Source organism: Panthera uncia, chromosome X (genome assembly GCF_023721935.1).
Source record: "Panthera uncia isolate 11264 chromosome X, Puncia_PCG_1.0, whole genome shotgun sequence".
Taxonomy (NCBI): Eukaryota; Metazoa; Chordata; class Mammalia; order Carnivora; family Felidae; genus Panthera; species Panthera uncia.
The window spans coordinates 82,840,636-82,868,301 of NC_064817.1; the positions used below are offsets into that span (position 1 = coordinate 82,840,636).

The 27,666-nt window shown below is 35.4% G+C and overlaps 1 protein-coding gene across 4 annotated transcripts in view; it reads left to right on the top strand.

Annotated features, from left to right (window-relative positions):
* LOC125931884 (small ubiquitin-related modifier 2-like) overlaps nt 1-15,602 on the top strand; it is a 145,001-nt gene extending 129,399 nt beyond the window's left edge. For all 4 annotated transcript variants that reach the window (XM_049644153.1, XM_049644154.1, XM_049644155.1 and 1 more), the window contains one exon: nt 13,282-15,602. In XM_049644153.1, coding sequence (XP_049500110.1) covers nt 13,418-13,705 — 288 coding nt within the window. In that variant the 5' untranslated portion in view covers nt 13,282-13,417 and the 3' untranslated portion in view covers nt 13,706-15,602. The remainder of the gene's footprint in view (nt 1-13,281) is intronic.
* The last annotated feature ends 12,064 nt before the right edge of the window (nt 15,603-27,666 follow it).

The window sequence follows — 27,666 nt, forward strand, 5'->3', positions numbered from 1 at the left end:
TTTTGGGATGAGCACTGGGTGTTGTATGGAAACCAATTTGACAGTAAATTTCATATATTAAAAAATAAATAAATAAATAAATAAATAAACGTTAAAAAAAAAAAAAAGTCACTGGGTAGCTGACTTCCCAGAGATTCAGAAAAACTTCTCTAGAGGAGTTATCAAAGTCACCCCTACACCAATCAACCTGGAGTGGACACCAACTCACTTTGACCTCACTGAATGGTAGAAAATGTCTGTGATCATCTCTGTTGCAGCATGATTAAGATGTCATATGCCATTTTTATGTTTGCATAACTGCTCCCAGAATAAAGGAACAGTCAGTGAAATCAGAAGTGGCTCTACGTAGAGAGAAATAATGTTCACATCCAATCAACCCTTCACTCTTACTTACCACTCTTCTCCCATCATCATTATTATTATTATTTAAATAAAGCCTTTCAACAACACACTCTCAATTATGCACCCTTTCCTGCCTTCTTGGACTGGGAAATACTTTTCAGTTGATAGTATTACTTCACCAACCCAGTCCCTACAACTATTACACTCATGCACTTGGTCAGTTAGCATTCATGTTCTACCGTCTATCCCAATCCTCATTCCTAGAATTGACAGTCACTCATTCTCCTCTAGCCCTATATGTTACTAGGCAGTTGGAATCCACAGCTCTCAGCCAATTAGAGTCTCAAAGTTGGCTACCTTATTTTTGTCTTATCCAGGCAGCAGCTCATCCAAAAAGCATAAACCTCAGAGCAGGACCTACACTTTCTCTTCACATTCCAGCTTTCCCAAAGCACCGAACATTCCCTTCTTCCCCACATTGCTGCATTACATCCCAATATCAAATGCAGTTATAGAGAATTTAGGAGATCTTTTGGTAGTCAGTTTCTATATCATCATTTTTTATTTCAGATACGGCTATATTATAGTCAGTAATAGTTATCATTGTTATTATCATTGTAGTTATTGCTATAGTTAGCTATAGTTATAAAGTTATGGTTATAGTTACAGTTAAGCTACTTATGGTTATCTATAAGTAATTGCAGTTAATATAGTTATTTTTAGTTACTAAATAGTTGTGGGTCCTAGTTGTGAACAATTCTAGTTAATTCTAGCCAAACATAGTCACCATAGCTAACTATTCATTGTAAATAGTTACGGCAACCAATTAGCAATGGACACCATTCATGACTGCTACCTAGCCATGGCTATTAAACATGGCTACTAGCTACTTGTGGTAACTAGTTGTGACCACTGGAGATCGTTGGTGGTAGTTTTGGTTACAGGTAATGTTTGATATTACGTAATTATGGTTGGTTGTACTTATGGTTAATTGTATTCAGTTTTGAGTATAATTGTAATAGGTACAGTGGGTTATAAGTAGTTATGGTGTTCAAATTATAGTTATTTGATATAGAATGTAATAAATTCACAGATGTATCTTCAGATCTTCCAAAGCTTTCATAATGCATGCCCACTGGGCAACACTATTTTATTCAATCACAATCACTTGACTTTGTTACTTACACAGAATATAAAGTGTAATGTCTTTCAACACAAGTGTAGCTACCATCTATCCTGTTACATCATTATATTACAATATCATTGACTATATTTCTTATGTTGTGCCTTTTACTCCTGTGACTTATTCATTCCATAACTGGAAGACTGTATCTCCCTGTCTCCTTCATCCCTTTTGCCCAACCTCCCACCCTAAGATGTAATTCTTTAACACAAAGCCATGTTTGTAAATTCCTGGAAGATTTCTTACCTTCTGCATCCCATTTGTTATTCTCAGACTTCAGAGGCACATGACAAGCAAAATACCAACCACTTGTGCAATTCTTAGAGGGAGGTAAACCATAAGAGACTCTTGGATACTGAGAACAAACTGAGGGTTAATGGGGGATGGGGGAGAGGGGAAAGTGGGTGATGGACATTGAGGAGGACACTTGTTGGGATGAGCACTGGGTGTTGTATGGAAACCAATTTGACACATTATATTATTTAAAAAAAAGAATAATGAAATTTAAGATGACTTGTTTTGATACACATATGTGCATAGGCACATATGCATATATGTACACATTCAATCTAGGTTATCCCAAAACAATGTCATACTTGGTTGTATTCTGATATACCTTTATTTATTATTTATTTATTTATTTATTTATTATGCTAAATGAATAAAATCAAGAAAGTTTATTATTGACAACCATTAACTTTCTCCCTGCATGTGTCTGCAGGGCTCTGATGCTTGAATTATAATTAAAAAATCATCCATCTTTGCATGGGCACCCATGAAGTATCATAGAAAAAAAGGCAAATTGAAAAATAATAAGCAAAATATGCTCCAATATATATATGTATATGTAAAACAAAAGTTTTCCATCATATCCTGGGAGTGATAAACATGTTTTTCATATTACTAAAAAAAAGTCATTGTAGACTTAATAAGATAGACAAAATTAGATATAGGTATCTAGTCATACAGCAGTAGTAGTAGTAATAAAAAGGAAAATATGCTGAATGATTATTTTCTTTCCAGATATTGTACTTTGGAATTTCATGTGAATTTTCATATTTGAAACTCACAACAAAAACATCAAGGAGATACCTAATAATTCTACAGCTCATATTTTTATGAGAATTAAGTGAGAAAACATGTAGAAAATACATTAGAAACCAAAAAGCCACAGAAATGCAGAAGCAATCATAGTATCACAACCATAAATTCCATAACTACTAAATTCCATTTGAATAGGTTGAATTCCTACTTGAAACCTACTTATCTAACTGCCAAGAAGTAAGTAATTGTGAATTTTTAATATGAGTTAAAATTCCCTTTTTCCCATACCCAAAGGTGTCTAGATGTTAGTTCTTCAGGAAGAACCCATGGTAAAGCTGGATTAGAAGGACACAATGTTCTTCCAAAATCATGCTTCTTGGAGCTCAGTTCTCTGAATAAAATGAACTCTTAGAAGAGAGCAATACTCATTGCTTAGAAAGGCACAGTCTGAAAGTGAGGGTGCTATTTTATCTTTTTGGTATTATGATTTAAAGCATTTAACAATGAAATTATGGGGCACAATGTTTATTTAAAACTATTTCAGAAAATCTGTAAGTGTAATCATCCAAGTAGAATAGTCTGAAAATGATGAGAAGGCTGGTATGATGAGAAGTAAGGTATTAGAGCAAAAAGTAAATACACAAAAATCAATAGATCCCCTGTCCACAAACAAAAATCAGCCAGCACACACAGTGAAAATATAAATATAATAAAAACAGGAACAAAATTACAATTTCTAGGCATAACCTCATTGTATCCTTTCCAGACATCTAAGAAGAGGCAGCATTCCCTAAAGAAAAATAATCTGGACTGCATAACATATTAGATACCTATATCAAGGGATGAGCAAGATCTTATCAAACAGCATACAGCATATAGACTTATAACTTATTTTGTTTATTCTCATAGTCCTTTATCATATAATATTATTATACATTTTGCAACACAGGATTGTTTTCTGTTTGAATGAGGCAATAAATCACTATCAGAACTCTAACTGCAATTAGAAGGGTAGAATGGACAATTCAAACTATCTACTGCATTTATTTTAAAATTTATGTACTTCTACTCAAAAGTGCAATTAGTCTATTATTCTTAGTTATCTTTACCATGTTTTTGTTAAAGTTTTGCTGTCTTCATAAAATTAATTTAATATCTTTGTGTGGGCCTGGATTTATTTGTATAGCATAAGAGATACCTATTCTTTGAAGATGTTTGGGAGATACTTAATCTTTCTAATTTCTTTCTATACTTAATATTTTTATAATAATAACAATTGTTTCATAACTGTGAGAGGAATAGGATAGGCCATGGTAACAAATAGCCCAAACCTCTCAACATAATCAAATGGCTCCATAGGGCAGTTCTCCTCCAAGTGGTAACTCTTCAGTTTCTTTGAGTTGTGGCACTGCTATCTCAACCTAAGACCTCTCTTTTGCCACAAAACGGGAGGAAAGTACACAAAGCAATTAAATGTTCCTGCCTAGAAAAGAATGTCACTTGTCCTCATAGCCCATTGGCCAGCATTAGTCCTCATTACTAGCCTCACTCCTACCTCACAAATAATCCAACAAGTCTATCTAATTAGTAGAATCTAATTCACTGTCAGAGCTCTAATTGCAGTTAGAAGGGTAGAATGGACAATCTACAATATCTACTACATTTATTTTGAAATTTATTTATGGCCCTATTTACATTCAAAAAGATGATAAGTATGATCTTCTGTATGCCCAAGAGGTAGAGGAGAAATTGATATTGGTAAGCACTAATAATCTGCATCACACTCTACCAAATATTTGCTTCATTCTTCTTTCCACAGGGAAAACATACTTACCTCCTCTCCAAGGAAGACACTACAAATCCCATTCAGGCATATTTTGAAAGCCCAGAATCTGCAGATGATTTGCAGTATTCCTTCCATCAGGTCAAGCTGTGGATCCCCTTACTCCTGAGACCTATGAATTAAAAGGTCAAGTCTTCTGCCCTCTACCTGACCCTAATATACAATTGTGGAACAAGGAGAGAATAACCATTCTAAATACTCTCCTTGGCAGAGACAAGTAATGGGAGACAAAAAGAAGTCACACATATATAGCAGGTATTGTGAATATCTCTTACCTAGGAGAATGGAGGTGTTCCTTCATTAGGCCATGATTCTTTTCTCTGTATCAGTTTTTGTGTTAATTGTTCTCTGTGGCCGCATGATTCATCCTCACCTTCCTTTTCTATTCCTCCTTTATATCTGAAGTGAGCATTACGGAAGATGTCTTCCTTGCGGGGTATGCATCTTCCTCAGCTGCCTTCTTGTCTGTAGAATTTTGGTAGCCTAATGATTGTTTTAATTCATAAGGCCTAAATTGAGTTTGATGGCCTAGACTGTTTTAATGCTGGAGGTCCAAGGATTGGTTTAAGTCTTTTTCACAGACTTTCTTCTTTCAGGATTATGATTTGTTTAACAGTTCAATTGTCTCAAAACTTTAGCTTTCGTTTCAGTCAGCAACGTGTACCAGTAACTACACCCATACTTCTTTTGCAGGCATAGTTCTCCAATTTACTATAGCTTATGTTTTTCTTTCTTACCCCCATATCTCCATGTTTCTTTAATGTGGATTAACTTGAGGTTGTCAGTCTTCTGTGAAAAGACCACCTCGTTAAGATAATGTTTACCCTAAGTATTTTATTTATTTGAAAAGTTTTATAGGGTGTCACACCATTAGTCTAATTTTCCCCCAGTACATTTTAATAATTTGAAACCGCTTAATGGGTATTGCCCATCACAAGTTTTCTCAACCATTTTTTCTTTACAGTTTGACATTGAAACCCAGTTGAGTTTTCCAACCATAAAATATCTGAAATTCATACACTTTCTATTCCCCTTTATTTCTGTTTGCAAATCACCTAATTCTTTACTGAGTTCACCTCTTACCTGTACTATTCTTGCCAATTATACTAATCTAGGCTCACCAGGGAAACAAAGCTAATAGGGCATTTATAGATATATATAAAAGGAGGCTTATTATAGGACTTGTCTCATGCTGTTATGAAGGCCAAGAAGTCCCTCAGTCTGCCATCTGCAAGCTGGAAAAACAGGAAAATCAGTGGTGTAATTCAGTCTGCGTCTGAAGGCCTAAGAATCGGGGGCTGATGGTGCAATTCCCAGTCTGAATCTGAAAGCCCAAGAACGAGGTGGGCTGATATACATGGACAGGAGAAAAGGCTGTCTCTCAGCCTAAGCAGAGAGAATGAATTACCCTTTCTTCACCTTTTCGTTCCATTCAGGCCCTCAACAGATTGATGGATTCCCACCCACATTGGTGAGGGCAATATTTACTCAGTGTACTGATTCAAATGCTAATCTCTTCTGGAGACTTCCTCACAGACACACCCAGAAAAAATGTTTTACCAGCTAAGTGGGCATCCCTTAGCCCAGTCCAGTTGATACATAAAATGAGCCATCATACCAGTCAAACCAGCAGCAATCAACAAACACTATCACTACTATAAACAGTACTTACATTTTTTTCTAGCCTCTTCCCCTATAATATTTCCCTACTAGCATTGTTTTCCAAACGCTTCCCTTATACCTGCAAACTCCCCAATCATATGTGCTAAGTCTATTATAAGTTATAATTTCACCAAATTTTCACCACTGAAAACTCCTACCACAAAACCACTTAGCCGATGTCACACTTCAGGTTTTCATTATATCAATACTGCACTTTTAATACCAGCTTCTTTATTAATCAGGTGGGTTAAGCTAGGCTATAGTAACAAACAGTTCTACAATCTCAGTAGTTTAACACAACAAAAGCATGCTTCTGACTTGCAGAAATTACATCACTGTGAATTTAGGCAACTCTCCAGAATATCTTCCCTCTATATGGTGACTGAATAATCAAACTACTTTAAACTTGAAGCTCTAGCATCTCAACACAACGTCTCCTCAAGTTGCTGCAACTAGAGAAGAGAGGTAGCAAGAGAGTTGCACATTAGCAATTAAATATTTATTTTTTTAAGTTTTTTATTTTAATTCCAGTTAGTTAACATATGCAGTGTTATATTAGTTTCAGGTGTACAATATTGTGATTCAACAACTCCATACTTCACCCTGTGCTCATTATGACAAGCGTCTTCCTTAATTCCCATCACCTATTTAACCCATCTCCCCCTCCCCTCCCCTCTGATAACCATCAGTCCATTCTCTATATTGAACAGTATGTTTCTTGATTTCTCTCTCTCTCTTTCCCTTTGTTCATTTGTTTTGTTTCTCAAGTTCTACATACGTGTGAAATCACATGGTATTTGTCTTTCTTTGACTGACTTATTTCACTTAGCATTACAATCTCTAGCTCCATCTATGTTGTTGTGATGGCAAGATTTCCTTCTTTTTTATGGCTGAATAATATTCCTGTGTGTGTGTGTGTGTGTGTGTGTGTATTCCACCTCTTCTTTATCCATGTGTCAATTGATTGACACTTGGTCACCTTCCATAATTTGGCTATTGTAGATAATGCTGTTATAAACATAGTGCATGTATCACTATGAATTAGTGTTTTCATATTCTTTGGGTAAATACCCAGTAGTGTGATTGCTGGATCATAGGGTAGTTCTATTTAACTTTTTGAGGAAGCCCGGTACTGTTTTCCACAGTGGCTGTACCAGTTTGCAATCTGACCAATAGTACATGAGTGTTCCTTTTCTCCACATCCTTGCCAATACCTGTTGTTTCTTGTTTTGTTGATTTTAGCCATTCTGACAGGTGTGAGGTAATATCTCAATGTAGTTTTGATTTGCATTTCCCTGATAGTAAGTGATGATGAACATCTTAGCAATTAAATATTTCTACCTGAAAACAAAAAATATAATTTCTGTTTATAGCCTGTTGTCTAGAACTAGTTAGATGGCCCTAAATACAAGAGGACTAGGAAATATACCCTCTTGAGGTGCATAAAATGGAGGAGAACCAGGTACTGTTGAACTTCAGTAATGTATATCTCAGATACTATTGGAAATAATACAGCTTATAACAGCTGAAGTTCATAAGCCTTAAATTCAAGCCCTAGCTTTGATATTTGCTACCTAACAAATGGCTTAAACCCTGAGCTTTGGTTTAAAGTACAGATAATACCTGTCTAGTTGGATAATCATTTATTTTAAGTGGTATTATGCTTGTGCATTGCTTAACACAGTTCCTGGCACACAGGAAGCATTCAATTTATTATTCTATTTAATGCATGGTGCATACAGACATTGTGATCCACTAAACTGTGATCATGACCAGTAAAATCTGCTGCAGATAATTTCTGGGACATCATGGCAGCACCACTTGTAATATACACACTATAACAGTTCTCAGTCATTTACCAGTCTTTAGCAGACTGGGAAAATACTGACACTGTTATACCCCCCCACAATAAATTAGAGTGAAGACCATGATGATAACATTGTGTTGACAAGAAGAAAATTAATGTGACAGAGGCTATTTCATTTTGCTAAGATATCAAATTTTGTGGAACAATGGTCATTTACTATAATCAGGAGCTACTCCAAAATTACATGGTGAAATAGAAATTTGAAAAGGAAACACATTGCAGAAGCAAGTAAATGACCCTGAAAAGCCTCTCAAAAGAGCTGTTTGTAACATCCTTTTTATCTGGCTTCTGCAAATGCTATTACAACACCTCCTAAGTAATTTTATCCAACCTTTATCTGTCATCAATGAGGATTTTTGAATAAATAAAATTTCATAATTCATATTACTGGAATGATGTTTTGGCCCTTCTAAGGAAATAAGTGTATATTACAAATAGAGATTTTTCTGTGAAATGACTCATAAGTTAAACATATTTTCTATGTTCATGGTACTAAATAATCAGAGTTTATACAATATGTTATTTTTTTACTTTTAGGTACTAAGGTTATTAGAAGTTTTAAGTTTATAATAAATGATAATATCTTCTTCAATTGATATATTCATATTAAATAAAAGTTTTCAAATTTTTATATTTTTTTCAAACTATGATCAAGTGTACTTCAAGAATTATAAAATTAGCATGTGTTCACTAAAAACACTGGAATAAAACAATACAAAACATATAATTTCACATATAGACACCTTTTCCTTCCTCACTTCCAAACTTCAGAAATCTACTATGTATTATTCCATACTTTTATCAATGTTCTATGTGTGTGTATGTATTTTACTTGGCATATCATGAATATCTCTCCAAGTCATTAATCTAGATGTAACTTATTCTTTCTCTGATAGCTGAAGAAAATGTTCTATTACAAATATACAACAATTGGTTCAAGCTTCCACCCATTGGTGGATATTACCTCCCAATATAGACATTATACCATTATAGACAATGCTTCGCTAAGCATTCTTATACTATCCAGCAATTCCACTTTTGGGTATTTATCTGAAGAAAACTAAAACATTAATTTAAAAAGATATGTGGAATCCTATGTTCATTGCAGCATTATTTACAATAGCCAAGATACAGAAGCAACCTAAGTGACAATCGGTAGATGAATGGCTAAAGAAGATGTGGTATGTATATACAATGGAATATGACTCAGTCATAAAAAAATGAAATATTACCATTTGCAGCAATATGGATGGACCTAGAGGATATTATGCTAAGTTAAATAAGTGAAAGAAAGACAAATACCATATGATTTTACTTACATGTGGAATCTAAAAGACAAAACAAATGAACCAACAAAACAGAAATAGACTCCTAGATACAGAGAACAATCTGGTGGTTGCCAGAGAGGAGGTGGTAGGAGTTGGACAAAATAGAGGAAGGGGGTTAAACAGTATAAACTTCCAGTTATAAAACAAATAAGACATGGGGATGTAATTTACAGCATAGGGAATATAGCTAATAATACTGTGACAATTTTGTATGGTGACAGATGGTAGCTAGATTTATTGTAACCATTTTGTAATGTACAGAGATGTTAAAACTCTATGTTGTCCACCTGAAGCTAACATAATATTGTATATTAACTATACTTCAATAAAAATATAAGCATTCTTATTCTTATATCCTATACCAATAAAACATACGCATCTCACAGTGACAGAGAGAAAGAGGAAATGAGACTTACATTTCTCTTGGTACTGAATCTGAAGTGAAAAATATCTGGAGTAACATATAACAAAATTATTTATAGATATCTTGGAAAGGGGCCTAGGAATGGGGTCACAGGGCAATTAAATATTATTTTACAGATTTATCCTGCTATTTGTTTATCTAAAACATATACTACCTACATACTCAGAAAAATAAATGAAATTGAAAATTTGAAGATATGCAGAAATTATTCCTTCTGCAACCAATTAACAAAGTAATGATATAGACAGTATGAGCATGGAAGTATATTAAATATACTGTGGAGGTTTTTTCCAATTATTTTCAAATAGTTTATTTAAAATGTATCAACAGTATATTAGTTCCTAGAACTGCCACAACAAAATATCACAAACTAGGTGGGTTGAACCAAGAGAAATTTATTCACAGTTATGAAGGCTAGAAGTCAAAAATCAAGGTGTCAGCAGGTCCATGCTCTCTCTGAGGGCTGTAGGGGAGGAATTCTTCCTTGCTTTTTCTAACGTCTGGTAGTTACTGGCAACTGTTAGCATTCCTTGGCTTGTAAATATATCATTCCAATCTCTGCCTCTGTCTTCAAATGGCCTTCTCCCCTTTGTGTCTGTGTCTTCCCATGGCATTTCTCTCTTTCTGTCTGTATATCTCTCGTCTCCTTATAAGGACACCAGTCATACTGGATTAGGATCCTAAATCAGTATGATCTCATCTTAACTTGATTATATCACTAAGGGTCTATTTCTACATAAGGTCACATTCACAGGTAACAGGTATTAGGACTTCAACATATCTGTTAGGGGGATACAATTCAAGCCACAGCAATAGAATAGAAATGTGGAAGTTTATAGAACTAAATATTTTTTAATGTTTATTTTAGAGAGAGACAGAGAGCAAGCAGGGGAGGGACCCAGGGAGAGAGAGGCAGGGAGACACAGAATCCTAAGCAGGCTCCAGGCTTGGAGCTGTTAGCACAGAGCCCGATGTGGGGCTCGAACTCACACACCATGAGATCATGATCTGAGCCAAAGTCAGATGCTTAACTGAGCCACCCAGGTGCCCCTAGAACTAAATATTAATACCAAATGTTTCTGGCTAATAATATTACTAATTATATATATTTCATTCTTTGTAATTTTCAGCATCTTTTATAAAGCTGAAAATGGCCTCTGACATTTTGTTACACACACACACACACACACACACACAGCCTTATCCTTAGGTGAAGATGGAATTTTCCATAGGGCTGATTTGGTTATACAGTGCTGCAAAAGTACTTGATATCAAGAGTTGTCTGACTGCTTGGAGTGCATTTCTCTTGTTGTCTCTCTTCAGATCACAGTGTTATAATTAGAGTAAAAGGAACTGAAAATGATATATCCCATTTCGTTAGACACACCACATCTTCTCCCACATGAACACATACACATACATCCTTATCTTTAGTTAATGGAATTTTCCATGGGTGAGCAGTGCAGCCTATACATCTTTTGTCTCCAGTTGCCTGACTGCCCTGCAGGTGTCTTCCTTGTCATCTACCTATGTAGATGACTAGCTCTGGTCAGCAGCTGCTATTTATCAGTATTTCTATGCTTTCTGAGAAGAGAGACCATGGAGGGGAGGGGAGAAAGAAAGAATGAGGAAGAGAGAAAGAAGATATTAAATTTTTTTCTTAATGGTTATGATACTGTATGAAGTATTTAGCTATATACATATACACATACATACAACGGAACACTAAAGTAGCCTAATACAATGATTGAAGTCAAAATCCTTGAAGTGATATGGAGTGATATCAAATTATATTAAAGGATCAAATTCAAAAATAGCATGGTTAAATTATTCCTTTTTTTGGGGGAAATGGCACTAAAACCTGACGCCATAAAAACTGACCCCATCATGTCACAACTCTCTACTTATTTTTCATTTATGGTGAGAAACTGTCCCTGAATCCAAAAAGACTGCATTATAGACATGGTGGTTTAGTTGACTGGTGGTTCAGAGTCTGATTTCTTGCCAACTAGCAATGCAAGCTGCAGTTATAGCTGCAACACATTTGTAATTTCTACTTTTGAAACAGATTTAGAGGTAGTGTAAGAATTAGTGATTTGAAATGTAGGTCATGACACAATTTGTAGCATGGTTAGGGCTACCATCAAAGATTCTATCACAAAGATGGTAGACCAGGAGTGAGTAATGAGTGATAGGAAGAGCAGGCCCACCTGCTGTGAATATAGATAGACATGGGTTCTGATTTGGGCTTCCCCACTTTCCACCTGTGTGACCTTGGGCATGAGCCCAACAGTGTTCAGTTTCTTGCCCCATTGCAACATTGTGCTAGGTCTTTCTTTTTCTAATTTGCATATCCAAATAGGTAAAAATGAAATCCCTTTATTATGATTATTATTATTATTATTAACATTTGGATTTAGTTAATTGTTAAAGAGGTTGGGGAATTTGGGGGGGGGGTGCAGAGGAGGGCTGTTTGGTTTTTATGTAACCATTGGTCATTTTTATTTTGTTTGTGGGAATGTCACTTCCACTCAAATTTCTTTGGCCACAGTCTATGGCAATGCCTAAATCTAAGGAAGTTGAGGACAGTCCAACCACACACATAGAGTGAGAATCAGAAATCGTAAGCAAACAATCATATTGACTACTTAGATAGATTTCCAGAAGTGAAATTTCTTGGTCAATGACAGGCATATTTGAAATTTCCCTAAATATAACTTCCAATGTTCAAAAGGGATGTAGCAATCAACTTTCAATAAAAATGTGCAAGAGTATCTATTTCCACCCATCCTTTCCAGCTCTGGATGTCATCAGGTTTTTTGTAAATATTTTTATTGAAATACAACATACATACAGTAAAGTATATGCGTTTCAGTGTACAGCTTGATATTTTTGTTTACAAAATAAACACACCCATGGAACCAACACCCAGGTCAAGATATAAAACAGCATGTGCACCCCAGAGCTTCCTCCATGTCCCTCTCAGTCATTACTCCGCAATGTAAACAACTATTTTGACTTCTAACACCATAGATGAGTTTTGCCTATTTTTGAACTTTTCATAAATAGAATCATACATGTATATCCTTTTGTATCTAAGTTATCTTGTTCAATATTATATTTGTGAAATGTATCCATGTTGTTTGTAATAGTACTTCACTCCTTTCTATTGCTGCTACAATTTTATTGGATGAATATATAACATCACTAGTTCACTCTATTGTTGATAAGCATTTGGGTTGTTTACTATTTTCATTATTTACTACAAATAATGTTGCCATGAACACTCTCATACTTTTATTTTGGGTCACATATATAGGCATTTCTGTTGTGTATATATACCTGACTGGAATTACTGGGTAATAGGATAAACTGTAATATGTATAGCCCATCAGTGTTCCAAAGTAATTCTATCAATTTATGTTCCCACCAGCAATGTAGGACAGGTTCTATTTTTTAAATTTTAGCACTCTTCAATGGATGTAGAGTATTCTCTGCTTGTTATTTTAAGTTGCCTTTACTTGATAACAAAATTGAGTGTCTATTTATTGTCTTACTGACCATTTGGATATTGTGTTTTTGATGCAGCTGTTCCAGATTTGTCAGTAAAAATATTTGGGTTGCCTCTTCCTTCTGCCGCTCCCAGTACTGCTTGTGTGCTCATTGGGTGTGGACCTGATACCTTTTTTGTGAAGCCACAGCTGAGGAGACTCCAGCGCTCGCCATGGCTGACAAAAAGCCCAAGGAAGGTGTCAAGACTAAGAGCAATGACCATATTAATTTGAAGGTGGCAGGGCAGGATGATTCTGTGGTACAGTTTAAGATTAAGAGGCATACGCCACTTAGAAAACTAATGAAAGCCTATTGTGAACGACAGGGTCTGTCAATGAGGCAGATCAGGTTTCTATTTGATGGGCAGCCAATCAATGAAACAGACACACCTGCACAGTTGGAAATGGAGGATGAAGATACAATTGATGTGTTCCAGCAGCAGACAGGAGGTGTCTACTAATAATGGAACCTGCTACTTTACCCCAGAATTCTGTCCTTCCAGATCAAGAACACATTCTCAATTAGAAAACCGCAATTTGGTTCCACCACAGCCTGACTACTACGGTATAGTTTTCTCTAGTATTTCATTTTCCCCTTCCCTGTTCATTTACCGGACATAAAAGTAACTGTGTATGTGCACAAGCATATTGCATTTTTTTAACTAATTTGCCAATAGTATGTTTTTATTGACATCAAATGGAGATGGGAAGGGCAAATACCCCATTTCTGTGAAAATGCCCCTTTTCTCCACTAGTGGCGTGTTCATTCAGCTCTTTATATTCCAGTACGTTGTTTTGCTCTCACTGCTTAACAAAACAAAGAGCAACATAAAAACCCTTGCATACCTTGTTAGATTGGAGAATTTTAATGTTTTTCATTTATCATTGAAAAACTAAGTTTATAATTTTTTGTACATAGCTGTTACATATAGGGCAATCTGTCTTTATGTAGGGATAAAACTGAATCCTAGATAGCTTTCCTTTCAAGTAAAATGTCTTGTTGTTTAAATAAACTCCGTGTTTAAAATGAAAAAAAAAACAACAATTGGGTTGCCCTTATCCTTATTGATTTGTAGTTCTGTATAATTCTGAATCTAAGTCCTTTCTCAGATACAGGTATTGAAAATATTTTCTCCCATTCTGTGACCTGCCTTTCACTCTCTTAATAACATCTTAATTTTAATAAAGTGGAATTTATTTTTTTTGTTTAGGGTTAGTGCTTTTTGTGTCCTTGCTAAGGAATGCTTGAGTATATCAAGGTCATTAAGACATTATCCTATGTTATCTTCAATAACTTTCATTTGTTTAACCTTCCACTTTTAATCTATGATCCATTTGGAATTGAATTTTGCATATAGTTTGAAATCAATGCAAAGGATTATTTGGATTTATTGGCTAACCCAGGTAATCCAGAGCCACTTACCAAAAGGACCATTTTCTCCCCTGCTGCATTATAATGGATTATTTTTATCATAAATGACAATATACGTATAGATCTCTTTTCAGACTCTACCATTGTTCAGTTTTTCTATATTTGCAAAAATCACACATTGGTTAAATTGTTATAGCTTTGTAAAGTAATTTGATTTATGTAAATCATCAAATTTTGTTTTTCTACAAGATTTTAATTGCTGTTATTGCCATTTGCAATTCTATGTACAATTTAGAATCCACTTGTCAATTTCCATTTTAAAAAGCCTACTGGGATTATTAGTTTGTATTGGAAATTGAGTTATAGAAAATAAACATCTTTAAAATATAGAGTTTTCTAATTGGTGGCCAGTGTACAATTCTCTTTTTATTTAGGTCTATGTTAATTTCTCTCAATGTTTTTGTACTTTTCTTTGTAGAAGTATTGCAATCTTCTGTTAATTTTATCCCTCAATATTTGATAATTTTTTAAAATAATGCCAATGGCATTATTTTTCATTTTATTTTCTGCTTGTCATTAATGTATAGAAATAAAAATCATTTTTGTATATTATGATGGTTAATTTTATGTGTTAAGTTGACTAGATCAACGTGTGCTTAGATATTTCACTAAACATTATTTCTGGGTGTGTCTGTGAGGGTGTTTCTGGATGAAATTAGTATTTGAATAGGTGGACCAAAAAAGTAGTTTGCCCTCTATAGTGTGGATTGGCATCATTCTATCTGTGGAGGGGCTGAATAAAACAAAAAAACAAAGGAAGAATTGAGCCCTTCCTACCTGATTGCTTGAGCCAGGATATCAATCTTTTCCTGCTGGCCTCGATCCTCATTCTCAGGCCTTCAGACTGACTGAATTACACCACTGGCTCTCCTGGATCTCCAGCCTGCAGATGGCAAATTGTGGAACTTCACAACCTCCCTAATTGTGTAAGCCAATTCGTCATAATAAATCCTTTCCTAAATATATCCTATTGGTTCTGTTTTTCTGGAGAACTCTGACTAATACATACAGTGATCTTATATCTGGCAAACTTGCTAAATTTATTTATTAATTCTAGTAAGTTTTTTTGTAAATACTTTTAGAATTTCCACACACACAGCCATGTCATCTATAAATAATGAAAGACTTATTTCTTCCTTTTCAATCTTTGTAAGATCCAGTTCTCTTTCTTTATTTTTTTAAGTTTATTTATTTATTTTGAGAGAGATGTAGACAGCATGAGCAGAGATGGAGAGAGAAGGAGAGAGAGAATCCCAAGCAGGTTCCACATTGTCAGCACAGAGCCTAATGTGGAGCTCCAACTTACAAAACCGTGAGATCATGATCTGAGCCAAAACTGAGAGTCTGACACTTAACTGAATTATTATGATTGAATTATTATGATTATAATGGCCTCATAAAACATGTAAAGAAATGTGTCATTCACTCTTTTTTTAATTTCTGGAGGAGTTTAAGTAACATTCATGTTATTTTTGCCTTAAATATTAGTGAGAATTTACTGTGAATCCATCTTGATCTGGTATTTTCTTTGTGGGAATATATTTAATTGTGGAACCAACCTCTTTAATATGTATAAGATTATTTGAATTTTATAATCTAATTGAAATCAGTTTTAGTAAGCTGCATTTTTTACATAACGTGTGCATTTTATGCAAAATATCAAACTTATTGTTCATAATATCTTCTTGTCTTTACAGTATCTATAGATTCTATACCGATGTCCCTTGTTTCCTGACTGATACTTATAATTTATATTTTATGTTTTTCTTATAAGTATTGCTACAGATTTATCAATTTCATTAGTCTTTTCAAAGAGCCAACTTTTGGCTTTGTTAATCTTCTCTATTGTCTGTTTTCTATTTTTTTGTTTTCTGCTCTTACCATCTTTCTCCTCCTTTCTTGCAGTTTAATTTGTTATTTTTTAATCTTTTTGAGGTGGATGTTTATATCATTGATTTTTAACCTTTCATCTTTTCTAATATATTCACATAAGGCTATAAAGCTCTAAGCACTGCTATAGATGCATTGGACAAGTTGTAATGTCATGTAATGTATTACTTAATTTTTCAGTATTTGGAGATTTCTAGTCTTTTTGTTATTGATATCTACCTTAATTGCACCAACTGTGGTCAGAGAACATACTCTGATTCCAGCCACTCGAAATGTGTTGAGAATTGCTTTGTGGCTCAGCATATGGTCAGTTTTGATAAATAGTCCAGGAACAATTTGAAAAGAGTGTGTCTTCTACATTTACTTCATACAACGTTCTAAATATGTTAGAACATATTTGTTAGTCTTATTTATGCTTCTATACCCATACCTTTGTTTTGTCTGCTTATTCTATCATTTTATTGGAGAAGATGTGCTAAAATCTCCACATTTGTTTGTAGATTTATCTGTTTATGTATGGAGTTATGTCAGCTTTCACTTAATATATTTTGGAGCTATTTTATTTTGTTTTTTATAATTTGTTGTTGAATTGATCCTTTAATCATTGCGATATGTCTAATATCTCTCATAATACTTTTTACCTTAAAGTCTAATTTGCCTTATATTAGTATAATTATAGCTGCTTTATTTTGATTCACGTTTGCATGGTGTATCTTTTTCAACATTCACTTTCAAACTTTCTATCTTCTTTAAGTAAGGTGTGTCTGTTGTAAGTTGCACATAGTTGTAGTTTGTTTTCATCCAGTTTAACAATTTTTGTGGGTTATTTAAATGTTTATTTATTTATTTTGAGAGAGAGGCAGTGTTGGAAGGGCTGAGGGAAAGGGAGAGAGAGAATCTTAAGCAGGCTCCATGTCAGTAGAGCCTCACACAGGGTTTGATCTCACAACTGTGAGATCATGACCTGAGCCAAAATCAAGAGTCAGATGCTTAACCAACTGAGTCACCCAGGTGCCCCTACAATCTTTATTTTTTAATTGGACTATTTACTCTATTAATGGACTATTAAATATAAATGTGATTTACTGGGAAATTTGGGTTTTAATCTACCATTTTACTATTTGTTTTCTATTTGCCCTCTTTTCTTTAGCCTGTTTTTTTTCCTTTACTGCTTTATTTTGCATTAACCAAGTTGTTTGTTATTTCATTTTTAACACTCTTGTAACTTGTCTGTGGTGTTTTTTTTATTAATAGTTTCATTTCTCACAATTACAACATCCTTCTTGGCTTATGAAAATCTACCCTAACATAGTGCTCTTACCACTTTTCAGAAAAGGTAAGAACCTTATAACACTTCAACTCCATTTATACTCTCCCATCTTTTGTGCTATTATCATGTATTTTAATTGCGCATATATTTTAAACTCCAAAAGAGACTATTGTTCTTTTGAATGGACAATATTTACGTAGATTTACCTGTATTAACTCATTTTAGTGTTCTTCATTTTTTCTTAAATTAATTGTTTCCATTTGGGATCATTTTCCTTATGCATAAACAACCCCCTTTAGTATTTCTTTTAGTGCATGTCTGGTAGTTATAAATTCCCTCAATTTTTGTTTCTTTTAAGCCTTTCTGATTCACCTTCATTTTGAAAGAATTTTTTCCTGGTTGGAACATATTTTGCTCAGCACTTTGCAGGTGTCAGGTCATTTTATTCTTTCATTATTTCTTTTGAAAATTCAGTTGTCAAGATTATTGTTGCTCTTGCAAAGATGATGTGTCTTTGTTCTCTAGTTACTTTAAAATTTTTCTCTTTGTTTCTGGTATCCGTCAGTTTTACTTCAATGTACCTATTGTCTGGTTTTCTTTCTCACTATATTATTTTTATATTGTTGCCATAAAGAATTACTATAAATGTAGTGACTTAAAACAACATAAATATGTTGTCTTATAGTTTTGTAGGTCAGAAGTCCAGTATGTTCCTGAATGGTTAAAGTTGTGAGCAGGGATGAGTTTCATTCTGGAGGCTCTAGAGGAAAATCCGTTATTTTACTTGTTAAAGCTTTTGACAGAATTCAATTCCTTATGCTTATAGGACTGAGGACACATTATTCTTGCAGCCTGGAAGCTGAGGGCCATTTCTAAATTCTAGAGGTCACCTGCATTCCTTGGGTCATGACCCCCTCCTCCATGTTTAAAACCAGCAATGAATGGTCAAGCCCTCATTCCACATCTTTCACTGCTGCCTTCCTCTTCCACTTTTAAGGGCCCACCAGGATCCAAGATACTCTTCTTATCTTAAATTCAGTTGATTAAAAATATTAATTTCATCTACAACTTTAATTCCCTTCTACCATGTAATATAACATATATGTAGTTCTGAGGATTCGGATGTGGACATTTTGGGGGATGAAATCAAATGAAATGAATCCGCCTGCTGCAGTCATTATTCTGCTTTAGATTCATGTAGCATCTAGAACATGTAGCTTAAAAACTTTCTTCAGTTTTTGGGGCGCCTGGGTGGCTCAGTTGGTTAAGTGTCTGACTTTGGCTCAGGTCATGATCTCACAGTTGGTGAGCCCGAGCCCCGCATCGTGCTTTGTGCTGACAGCTCAGACCCTGAAGCCTACTTCGGATTCTGTGTCTCCCTCTGTCTCTATTCCTCCCCACTTGCACTCCATCTCTCTCTCAAAAATAAAGATTAAAAAAAAAACTTTCTTCAATTTGTAAAAAAAAAAAAAATCCTTGACAAGGATTTCTTCAAATACTGTTTTTGCATTCTTTTCCTCTTGTTCTCCTATTCTAACTACATATATGTTAGATCTTTCCACCATCTTATCCCTGTCTCATTCTTTTTTCTATATTATCCAATGTTTTTCTGAACTTTAGTCTGGATACTGTCTACTGATCTATTACTATCCTGTTCACTAATCCTTTCTTCTGTTCTGTTTAATCTTTGTTAAATTTATCCATTTAATTCTTAATTTCAGTTATTCTATTATTTAATTACTGAATTTTCACTTGACTTTATTTTATAAAGTCCATACCTCTGGTAAAATTATCTATTATTTCCTTTATTTATTGAACATATTATTCATAGTTATCTTAAAGGCCATTCTGTTTACTCCAACTTTTTAATCACCTATGTGTTTGTTTCTGTTGAGTGTTTTCTGGATTTTTTTTTTTTTTTTGTCATTTGGTCCTGTTTCCTAGCATATCAGGTAATTTTTTATTTGTGCATAGAAAATTGTAGTGGTTTTGGATTATATCTTCCTCAGAATAAGATAAATTTTTTTTTTTCTAAACAACAGATAGAGTGGGGATAGATCATCTTAACACAGTTGTGGCTGGCTGGTCTATTGCCAGTTTAAACTTACTCACATGATGCAACCTTCCTTGGGCTCAACTAAAAACCTAGGTTGTTTATTAGGGTATTTGGAGATTCCTGAATTCCTGTTTTTGCCTTCCCAGCACTCTGTGATATTATGACTCTGTTTAGCTTAGCATCATTTTAGCAGCTGATTTATGCTTGGTTTCTTTGCCTCTCACCCTGAACAGGCACAGGTTAAAAGTCAGGTAATGCCTCAAGGGGAAATTTCATGCAGAATGTTGATCACAGGCCTTTGTACATCTATATATGTAAATATATAGATACAGATAATGTTATCTACATCTATATATATAAATATATATATAAATATATAGATGTAGATATATATAGATAGGTAGATATAGATGAAATATATAGATGTAGATATATATGTAGATATTTATATATATAGATGTGGATAATGTTATCTATATATATAATTAATATATAATATAATATATATTATATATATTTTAGCCATAAAAAGAAGGAAATCCTGCCATTTGTGACAACATAGATAAATCCTGAGAGCATTATGCTAAGTGAAATAAGTTAGAGAAAGACAAATATTATATGATCTCACTTATATGTGGAATCAACAAAAGCCAAAATCATAGAAGCAGAGTAGATTGGTGGTTGCCAGGGGATGTGAAGTGGGATAAATGTGGGGATATTGGTCAAAAGCTACAAACTTCAAGTTATAAGAGTAATAAGTACTTAAGATCTAATTGTAGCATGATGATTACAGTTAAAATTACTCTAATGAATACTTGAAAGTTGCTAAGAGAGTAAATCTTAAATGGTCTCACCATAAGAACATCAGCAAAAAAATTGTAATTATGTGAGATGAAGGTTGTATTAAACAACCTTATTGTCATCATTTCACAGTATATATGTGTATCAAATTGCCACATTGTACACCTTAAACTTAAACAATGCTATATGTCAATTATGTCTCAATAAAGATGGAAAAATGTAAATGGACTAACATCTGCAATTCAAAATTCCAGCTGCCATTTTTGCAGAAATTGACAAGCTAATCCTAAAATTCCCATGGAAATGTAAGGGACCCAGAATACTTAAAACAGTCTCAGAAAAGAGGAACAGGGGTGCCTGAGTGGCTCAGTTGGTTGAGCATCCGACTCTTGGTTTTGGGTCAGGTCATAATCTTGCAGTTCATAAGTTCAGGCCCCACGTCGGGATCCACGCAGACTGCTTGGGCTTCTCTCTCTCCTCTTTCTGCCCCTTCCCTGCTTGCACACTCTCTCTCTCAAAATAAATCAATAAACTTTTTTAAAAAATAAATGAGTGAATTATATTTTCTGTGAATTATATTTCAATAAAGCTGTTTTTTTTTTAAAATAAATTAGCATGGACATCTTTAAGTAAATAGCCTATTGAGAACCAACTTGCTGGCCCAGGCCTATTTCAGGTAAGGCAACCCAGTATACATACTGGTATTCATATTTCCAAAATTTTAGCCACACATATCAACAAACAAATTCTTGAGAGGAGAAATATAAACACTGAAGCATGCTGGATATGACAAATGAGAATAAGCAGGAATAAATTAATCTGTAGAATCCTGGGAGTTTGCTGGCAGTACCCCTTTCTCAGTCAGGGAAACAAAGAATTAGTTAAAAATACTCAAATCCAGGGGTGCCTGGGTGGCTCAGTTGGTTAAGCATCCGACTTGGGCTCAGGACATGATCACGGCTCTTGAGGTTGAGCCCCGCATCAGGCTCTATGCTCAGAGCCTGGAGCCTGCTTTGGATTCTGTGTCTCCCTCTCTCTGCCCCTCCCCTGCTCACTCTCTGTGTCTGTCTCTCTTTTTCAAAAATAAACATTTAAACTTTTTAAAAAAATGATCAAATCCATATTCTAATAGTCTCTTACAGATTCATAATATTGAGATTCAGAAGAAAAGCTAACACACCGAAATCTTTACAAAAATAGTAGGATTTGAAAGGACAGAAGAGAAGGGGGAAAAGCATCAATTAACTATTAATTGCACATCTAATATGCACATAGGATAAGCAAGGGCATGGGAACAAATATGAATATTTGAGTAACTGAGGGGCAAAAGGAGTCTAAAACCATTGTTACGGTAAGCTTGTGTTAGAGACCTTTGTGTGTGTGTTTGTGTGTGTGTGTGTGTGTGTGTGTGTATTTGAGTATATATGTGTGTGTGTGTATAAATATATATGTATATATATATATATATACATATCCAACAAATAAATCAAAACGTTTCTGATATCAGAGAGAAAGGTAACACAGAACATTCTTGATTCCAATGAGGTAGGGGGTATTAAAAGCTATGCAGACTCATCCTTGTATGCAGAGGAAATTTGGTTAATAAAATCATCAAGATCAGCCTTAAAAACGAATGATGTTGGTAAAGGGCAGCGCTGAGCCGGAGGTTGTCGAGCTCTGGTTGCCAAGCAGCCACCCTCAGGCCCTCTTTGGTTACCGTGGTGATGTTTGGAGAGCTTACCTAAATACTCTTTGAGATATCATCCGAACTCTCCACATCCCTTTAACACCAGCTAGTCATGCCACTTCTTTTTCTTCCTCCCCCACATCTCTACCCACACTGACAGAATCTTACATATTAGATGAACTGACAAGTGTACCTCCAATGCCCAATGCCTCAGGCCAGGAAATGATTTTGATTAACCTCCCTATTGCAAATAAATGAAAGGACAGTTAAATTAATGAGAAGATCAAACAAGGTTATTCAAAGAAAAATAACTAAAATTATAATAAACAAAGGCTTTTCAAATAAAAAACTTGATATACTTGGTGTTTAATCCAGGATCTAACTTTATGTCATGGAAAGGACATTGGCTTGGTAATCAGGAGACTTGGCTAGCAGTTCTAATTCTCCATCACTTACCACAGGGTGGTCTTGGTCATGTTAGCTCCCTTTTCTGGGCCCCAATTTCGTCATTTGTAATCAAAGGGGGTTGTACTATATAGCAGTTGTATTTATACTTTTCTGGCCACAATCTATGGTAAGGAAATCATTTTACATCACAACCCAGTATACACATACACCAACAAATCTGAAACAAAAATTTTACAAAACAATCCTTATCCTTACTTTGTGTGATGCACTCTGACATTTTCTGTTCTATTCTCTTTTTTAATGTTTATTTATTTATTTTTGAGAGAGAATGAGAGAGAGAGAGAGAGAGAGGTTGAAAGCAGGGGAGGAAAAGAGAGTGAGAGGGAGAGAAAGGATCCCAAGCATGTTCAGCACTGGCAGCTCAGAGCCCCATGCAGGGCTCAAACTCATGACCTGAGCCAAAATCAAGAGTAGGACCCTTAATGACTGAGTCACCCAGGCAACCCTGTTCTATTCTTTTTCATGTTTTTAACTGCTGTGTGTGACCCAATAAATTGACTTCATGACCTCATTAATGCCTCACAATGCTCAGTTTGAAGAACACTGAACTAGTGGCTATCTAATGGCTCCTACAGTTCTAGCATTCTATGATTTTATGTTATGCCAATATCTTCTTTTTAAAATAATATTAAGAATCGCTACCATTCATTGAATTCTAGGTATGTGCCAAAAACTGCTTTAGGCACTTTATCCATATGAACTTATTTAATTTTTCAACAACCATGACTATTTCATTAGTCCAATTTTAAAGATAAGAAAAATTAATGGGCTATTATCTGCATACCAAATTTGGTGGTCTACCAAAATTAATTTCATGATGTATTTAAAATGTTTTGAATATCTTAGAATATCACCATTTAATAAAATAAAATATTATCTTGCCTGCTTTTATTATTTTACACTCTGGAGGGCACTATAACAGGTCATCCAGATCTGAGGGGAAAAAAAAAATCAATAACCTAAATGATATCCATTATTGGCTCTAAAAGTCATTCTCTTACTTTTTTTGTTATTGTGTAAGTAACCCTAAAACAGACACTTCTAATACCACAACAGGGAACATTTATACATAGGTGTGATAACTACCCAAGTAGGTACCTTAATTCTTAGAGAGATGTACTGTCAGCAGATTGTCAGTAGAACAATACAAGACTCCAAATGTGTTATCATAGTCACTGTGCATATTTATTGTGTGTAGTATTGCAAAAAAAAGAAAAAAACATAGGTGCTATTTTTTCCTGATTCCACTAATTACTGAAACACTGAGCACCACTGCCAATATTTATCTTTTATGAATTAGCTAGAAGGACTTAGAAAATGATGATACAATACTATTCTGCATAAACTTTACTGAGTATATAGTTTAGGGGGGTGCTAATGGATCAAATATGAAAGATTTTGAACAATTCCTCCTGGATAAATAATAGAGATGGCTGGTATTTAATGTCTCTTGTAGTAAATCCAATAAAAATCCAAAATGTCATTTATTCATTTAACAAATACTATTGAGCACCTTCTATATGCTAGATACTTATTTTGGCACTGGGGATTCAGCAGCAAACATAACAAAGTACTCTGGGAGCTTAATTATTTTGTGTTTTGTACGTCTGGATTGTTTAATGTATTTGTTTATAGAGAGGCATACTTATGTGTATTCACTTTGGTGGAAAGGTGGTAGGAGTTACAAGTTTCATTTATTTAAAATATTTGAGTGCCTTTTATGCATGACAGTAATGAAAGAACTATGCAAAACAAAAAAGAATAAATCAGTTTATGCTCTTAAAAGGCTTACAGTCTAGTTAACTTAGTGGTTCCTAACCAGTGGTAATATTACCCCTCATGGGATCTTTGTCCATATCTGGAGATACTTTTGGTTGGCAGGGGAGGGAGATTAGTTCTACAGGCATGTAGGTGGGTAGAGCTCAGGAATGCTGCTAAACACCCCCCAGTGCACAAGACACCCCCACAACAAATAATTCTGTGGTCCAAAATGTTGAAAGTGTCCAGATTGAGGAACCCTGAGTTAGAGGGACAAACTACATACATTAGAAGTTTTGTTTTTAATTACAAGGTATTAGATGATAAATGCTAAATAAGCGACACATACCAGGTGATACCAATAAGAGACAGAGATCATTCTAGAATGAATTAGTTATGGGAGTCTTCATGAAGGAAGTGGGGCTTAAGCTGAAGTATGTCACTCTCCTGCTCAAAGCAGAGGAAAGCCCACAGAGACCTGCTACCTCTCTGACTTCATCTCCTACCACTCTCTCCCTCCCCCTTCCACTCCAGCGGATGGCTTTAGCATTTCCTTGAAAATATCAAGCATCCTCTTGTCTTATGGAATCTGCTTTTGCTGTTCCCTCTGATTCAAATGTACTTTTCAAAGATATCCACACATCTACTCCATCACTTCCTGTAGGTCATCACTCTGTTCAGTCTGTATTTTCATAAAGAGCCTTTCCCTAATCTTCATATTCTAAATAAAATATTAACTCTTGCCCATCCACTCCCTTTCCCCTTATTATGTTTTTTGGTCTCCATAGCAATATTGTACCCTGCCCAGGGCAGATACTCAAGAAATATGTGTAGAATGAATGAATTGGTTAAATAATGTCAGGGGTTTTCAACCCAAGCAATGAGAAGAAGCTTGGCTAAAGGATCCTCACTACGGTTATTCCCAGTGGCCTAGAACAGTGCCCGCATCATGGTAGGGACTTCATAAAGAGTTAATAAATAGTGATGAAATAGTAAAAGGTGATTAATATAATCAAAACAAGCCTATAGCCACCTTTGCAAAGTATTTTTAGGACAATTACTACATTCTGTGTACAGGCATACCTCATTTTATTGCACTTCACTTTATGAGCTTCACAAGTATTCTGTTTTTTACAATTTGAAGGTTCAAGACTTCAGTGGAGAAAGTAACTGCAGATGTGGTAGAGATAGCAAGAGAACTAGAATTAGAAGCCTGAAGGAGACTGAAGATGTGATAGAATTGCTGCAGTCTCATGATAAAACTCTCAGGGATGAGGAGTTGCTTCTTATGGATGAGCAAAAGTGGTTTCTCGAGATGGAATCTACTCCTGGTGAAGATGCTGTGAAGATTGTTAAAATGACAACAAAGGATTTAGAATATTACATGAACTTGGGGTGCCTGGGTGGCTCAGTCGGTTAAGTGTCCGACTACTGCTCAGGTCATGATCTCACGGTTGATGAGTTGGAGTTGCGCATCAGGCTCTGTTCTGAGAGCTGAGAGCCTGGAGCCTGCTTCGGACTCTGTGTCTCCCTCTCTTTCTGCCTTTCCCCATTCACACTTTCTCTCTCAAAAATAAATAAACACTTAAAAAATTAGAATATTACATAAACTTAGTTGATAAAGCAGTGGCAGGGTTTGACAGGATTGACTCTGATTTTGAAAGAAGTTCCACTCTAGGAAAAATGCTATCAAACAGCATCTCATGCTATAGAGAAATCATTCATGAAAGGGAAGAGTCAATCAATGGGACAAACTTCATTGTTCTTATTTTAAGGAATTGTCACAGCCACCCCAACCATCAGCAACCATTAACCCCTGATCAGTCAGCAGCCATCAACAATGAGGCAATCAACAAAATGACAGAGCAAGCTAGAGCAGGGGAGGGGCAGAGACAGAGGGAGAGGAGGGGAGAGGCAGAAAGAGAGAGAGAGAGATAGAATCCCAAGCAGGCTCCATCCGCGCTGTCAGTGTAGAGCCTGACAGGGGCCTCAAACCCACAAACCGTGAGATCATGACCTGAGCCCAAGGCTCAGACGCTTAACTGACTGAGCCACCCAGGCACCTCCCAATTTTTAGCAATATTTTTAAATTAAGGTATGTTCATAGTCCTTTTTAGACATAATACTATTGCACACTTACTAGACTACAGTATAGTATAAACATAGCTTTTATATGAATTGGGAAACCAAAAAATTCATTTGACTCGCTTTATGGCGATATTCACTTTATTGCAGTGGTCTGGAACCAAACCTGAAACATCTTAGAGTTATGCCTTTATACTAGCACACGTGGGGACATGTAATAAATATCTTATTTTTAATTTGGACTATTCTTATCAGCTTTTTCACTTTACATTCATTCTGTATACATTCCTTGTAGTTTAGAAATGCAGTTTCTGACCTTCTATACCCTAGCCCTCTGTTACACCAGTTATTGTATAAAACATAAGTACGTTTTAAGAATTCTAAAGACAGCTCTTTACCAAGCCAGTTCTATAATTTTCTGTTTTTATTTGCATTTAATCACTAATTCACCAACCCTGCACTTAGGGAGTCACTACAGACAATTATGCTAATAATGCTTACAGCAACAGCAACTAAGGTTTAGGGAGGACTTTTTGTGCGAGCGTCTTTCCTGAAGGCTGTGCCTACATTATCTGGTTCCGTTCATAGTGTACAAGACTTGTGGTATCACATTCATGTATATTAATGAACTCTAATTTACTTTCTGTAGCTGGCCCAAGGCCCAAACCCCCAAATACCTGAGCTACGACTACATAGCCCGCTTCCAGACACTTTCTCTTTCCCATTGCCTCCCAGCACCCTCCTTTCTAGAAGAGCTCAGAGCGCTCCTCCCCCTCCCTCCTGCTACATTTTGGGAACCATGGCGACCAACGCTTTCTCCCCCCGCCCCCCAGACATTCAGGCAAGCACCAGGTGGGAGGATCTGCTACGTAACCGCGCGTGTGATTGCCTAGTAGCAGCGCTTGTGCGTTGGAAGCTAGCCGAGAGAGGGGTGGGGCTAGAGGGCTGACGCGCGCGCGCGGATCATCTTCGCAG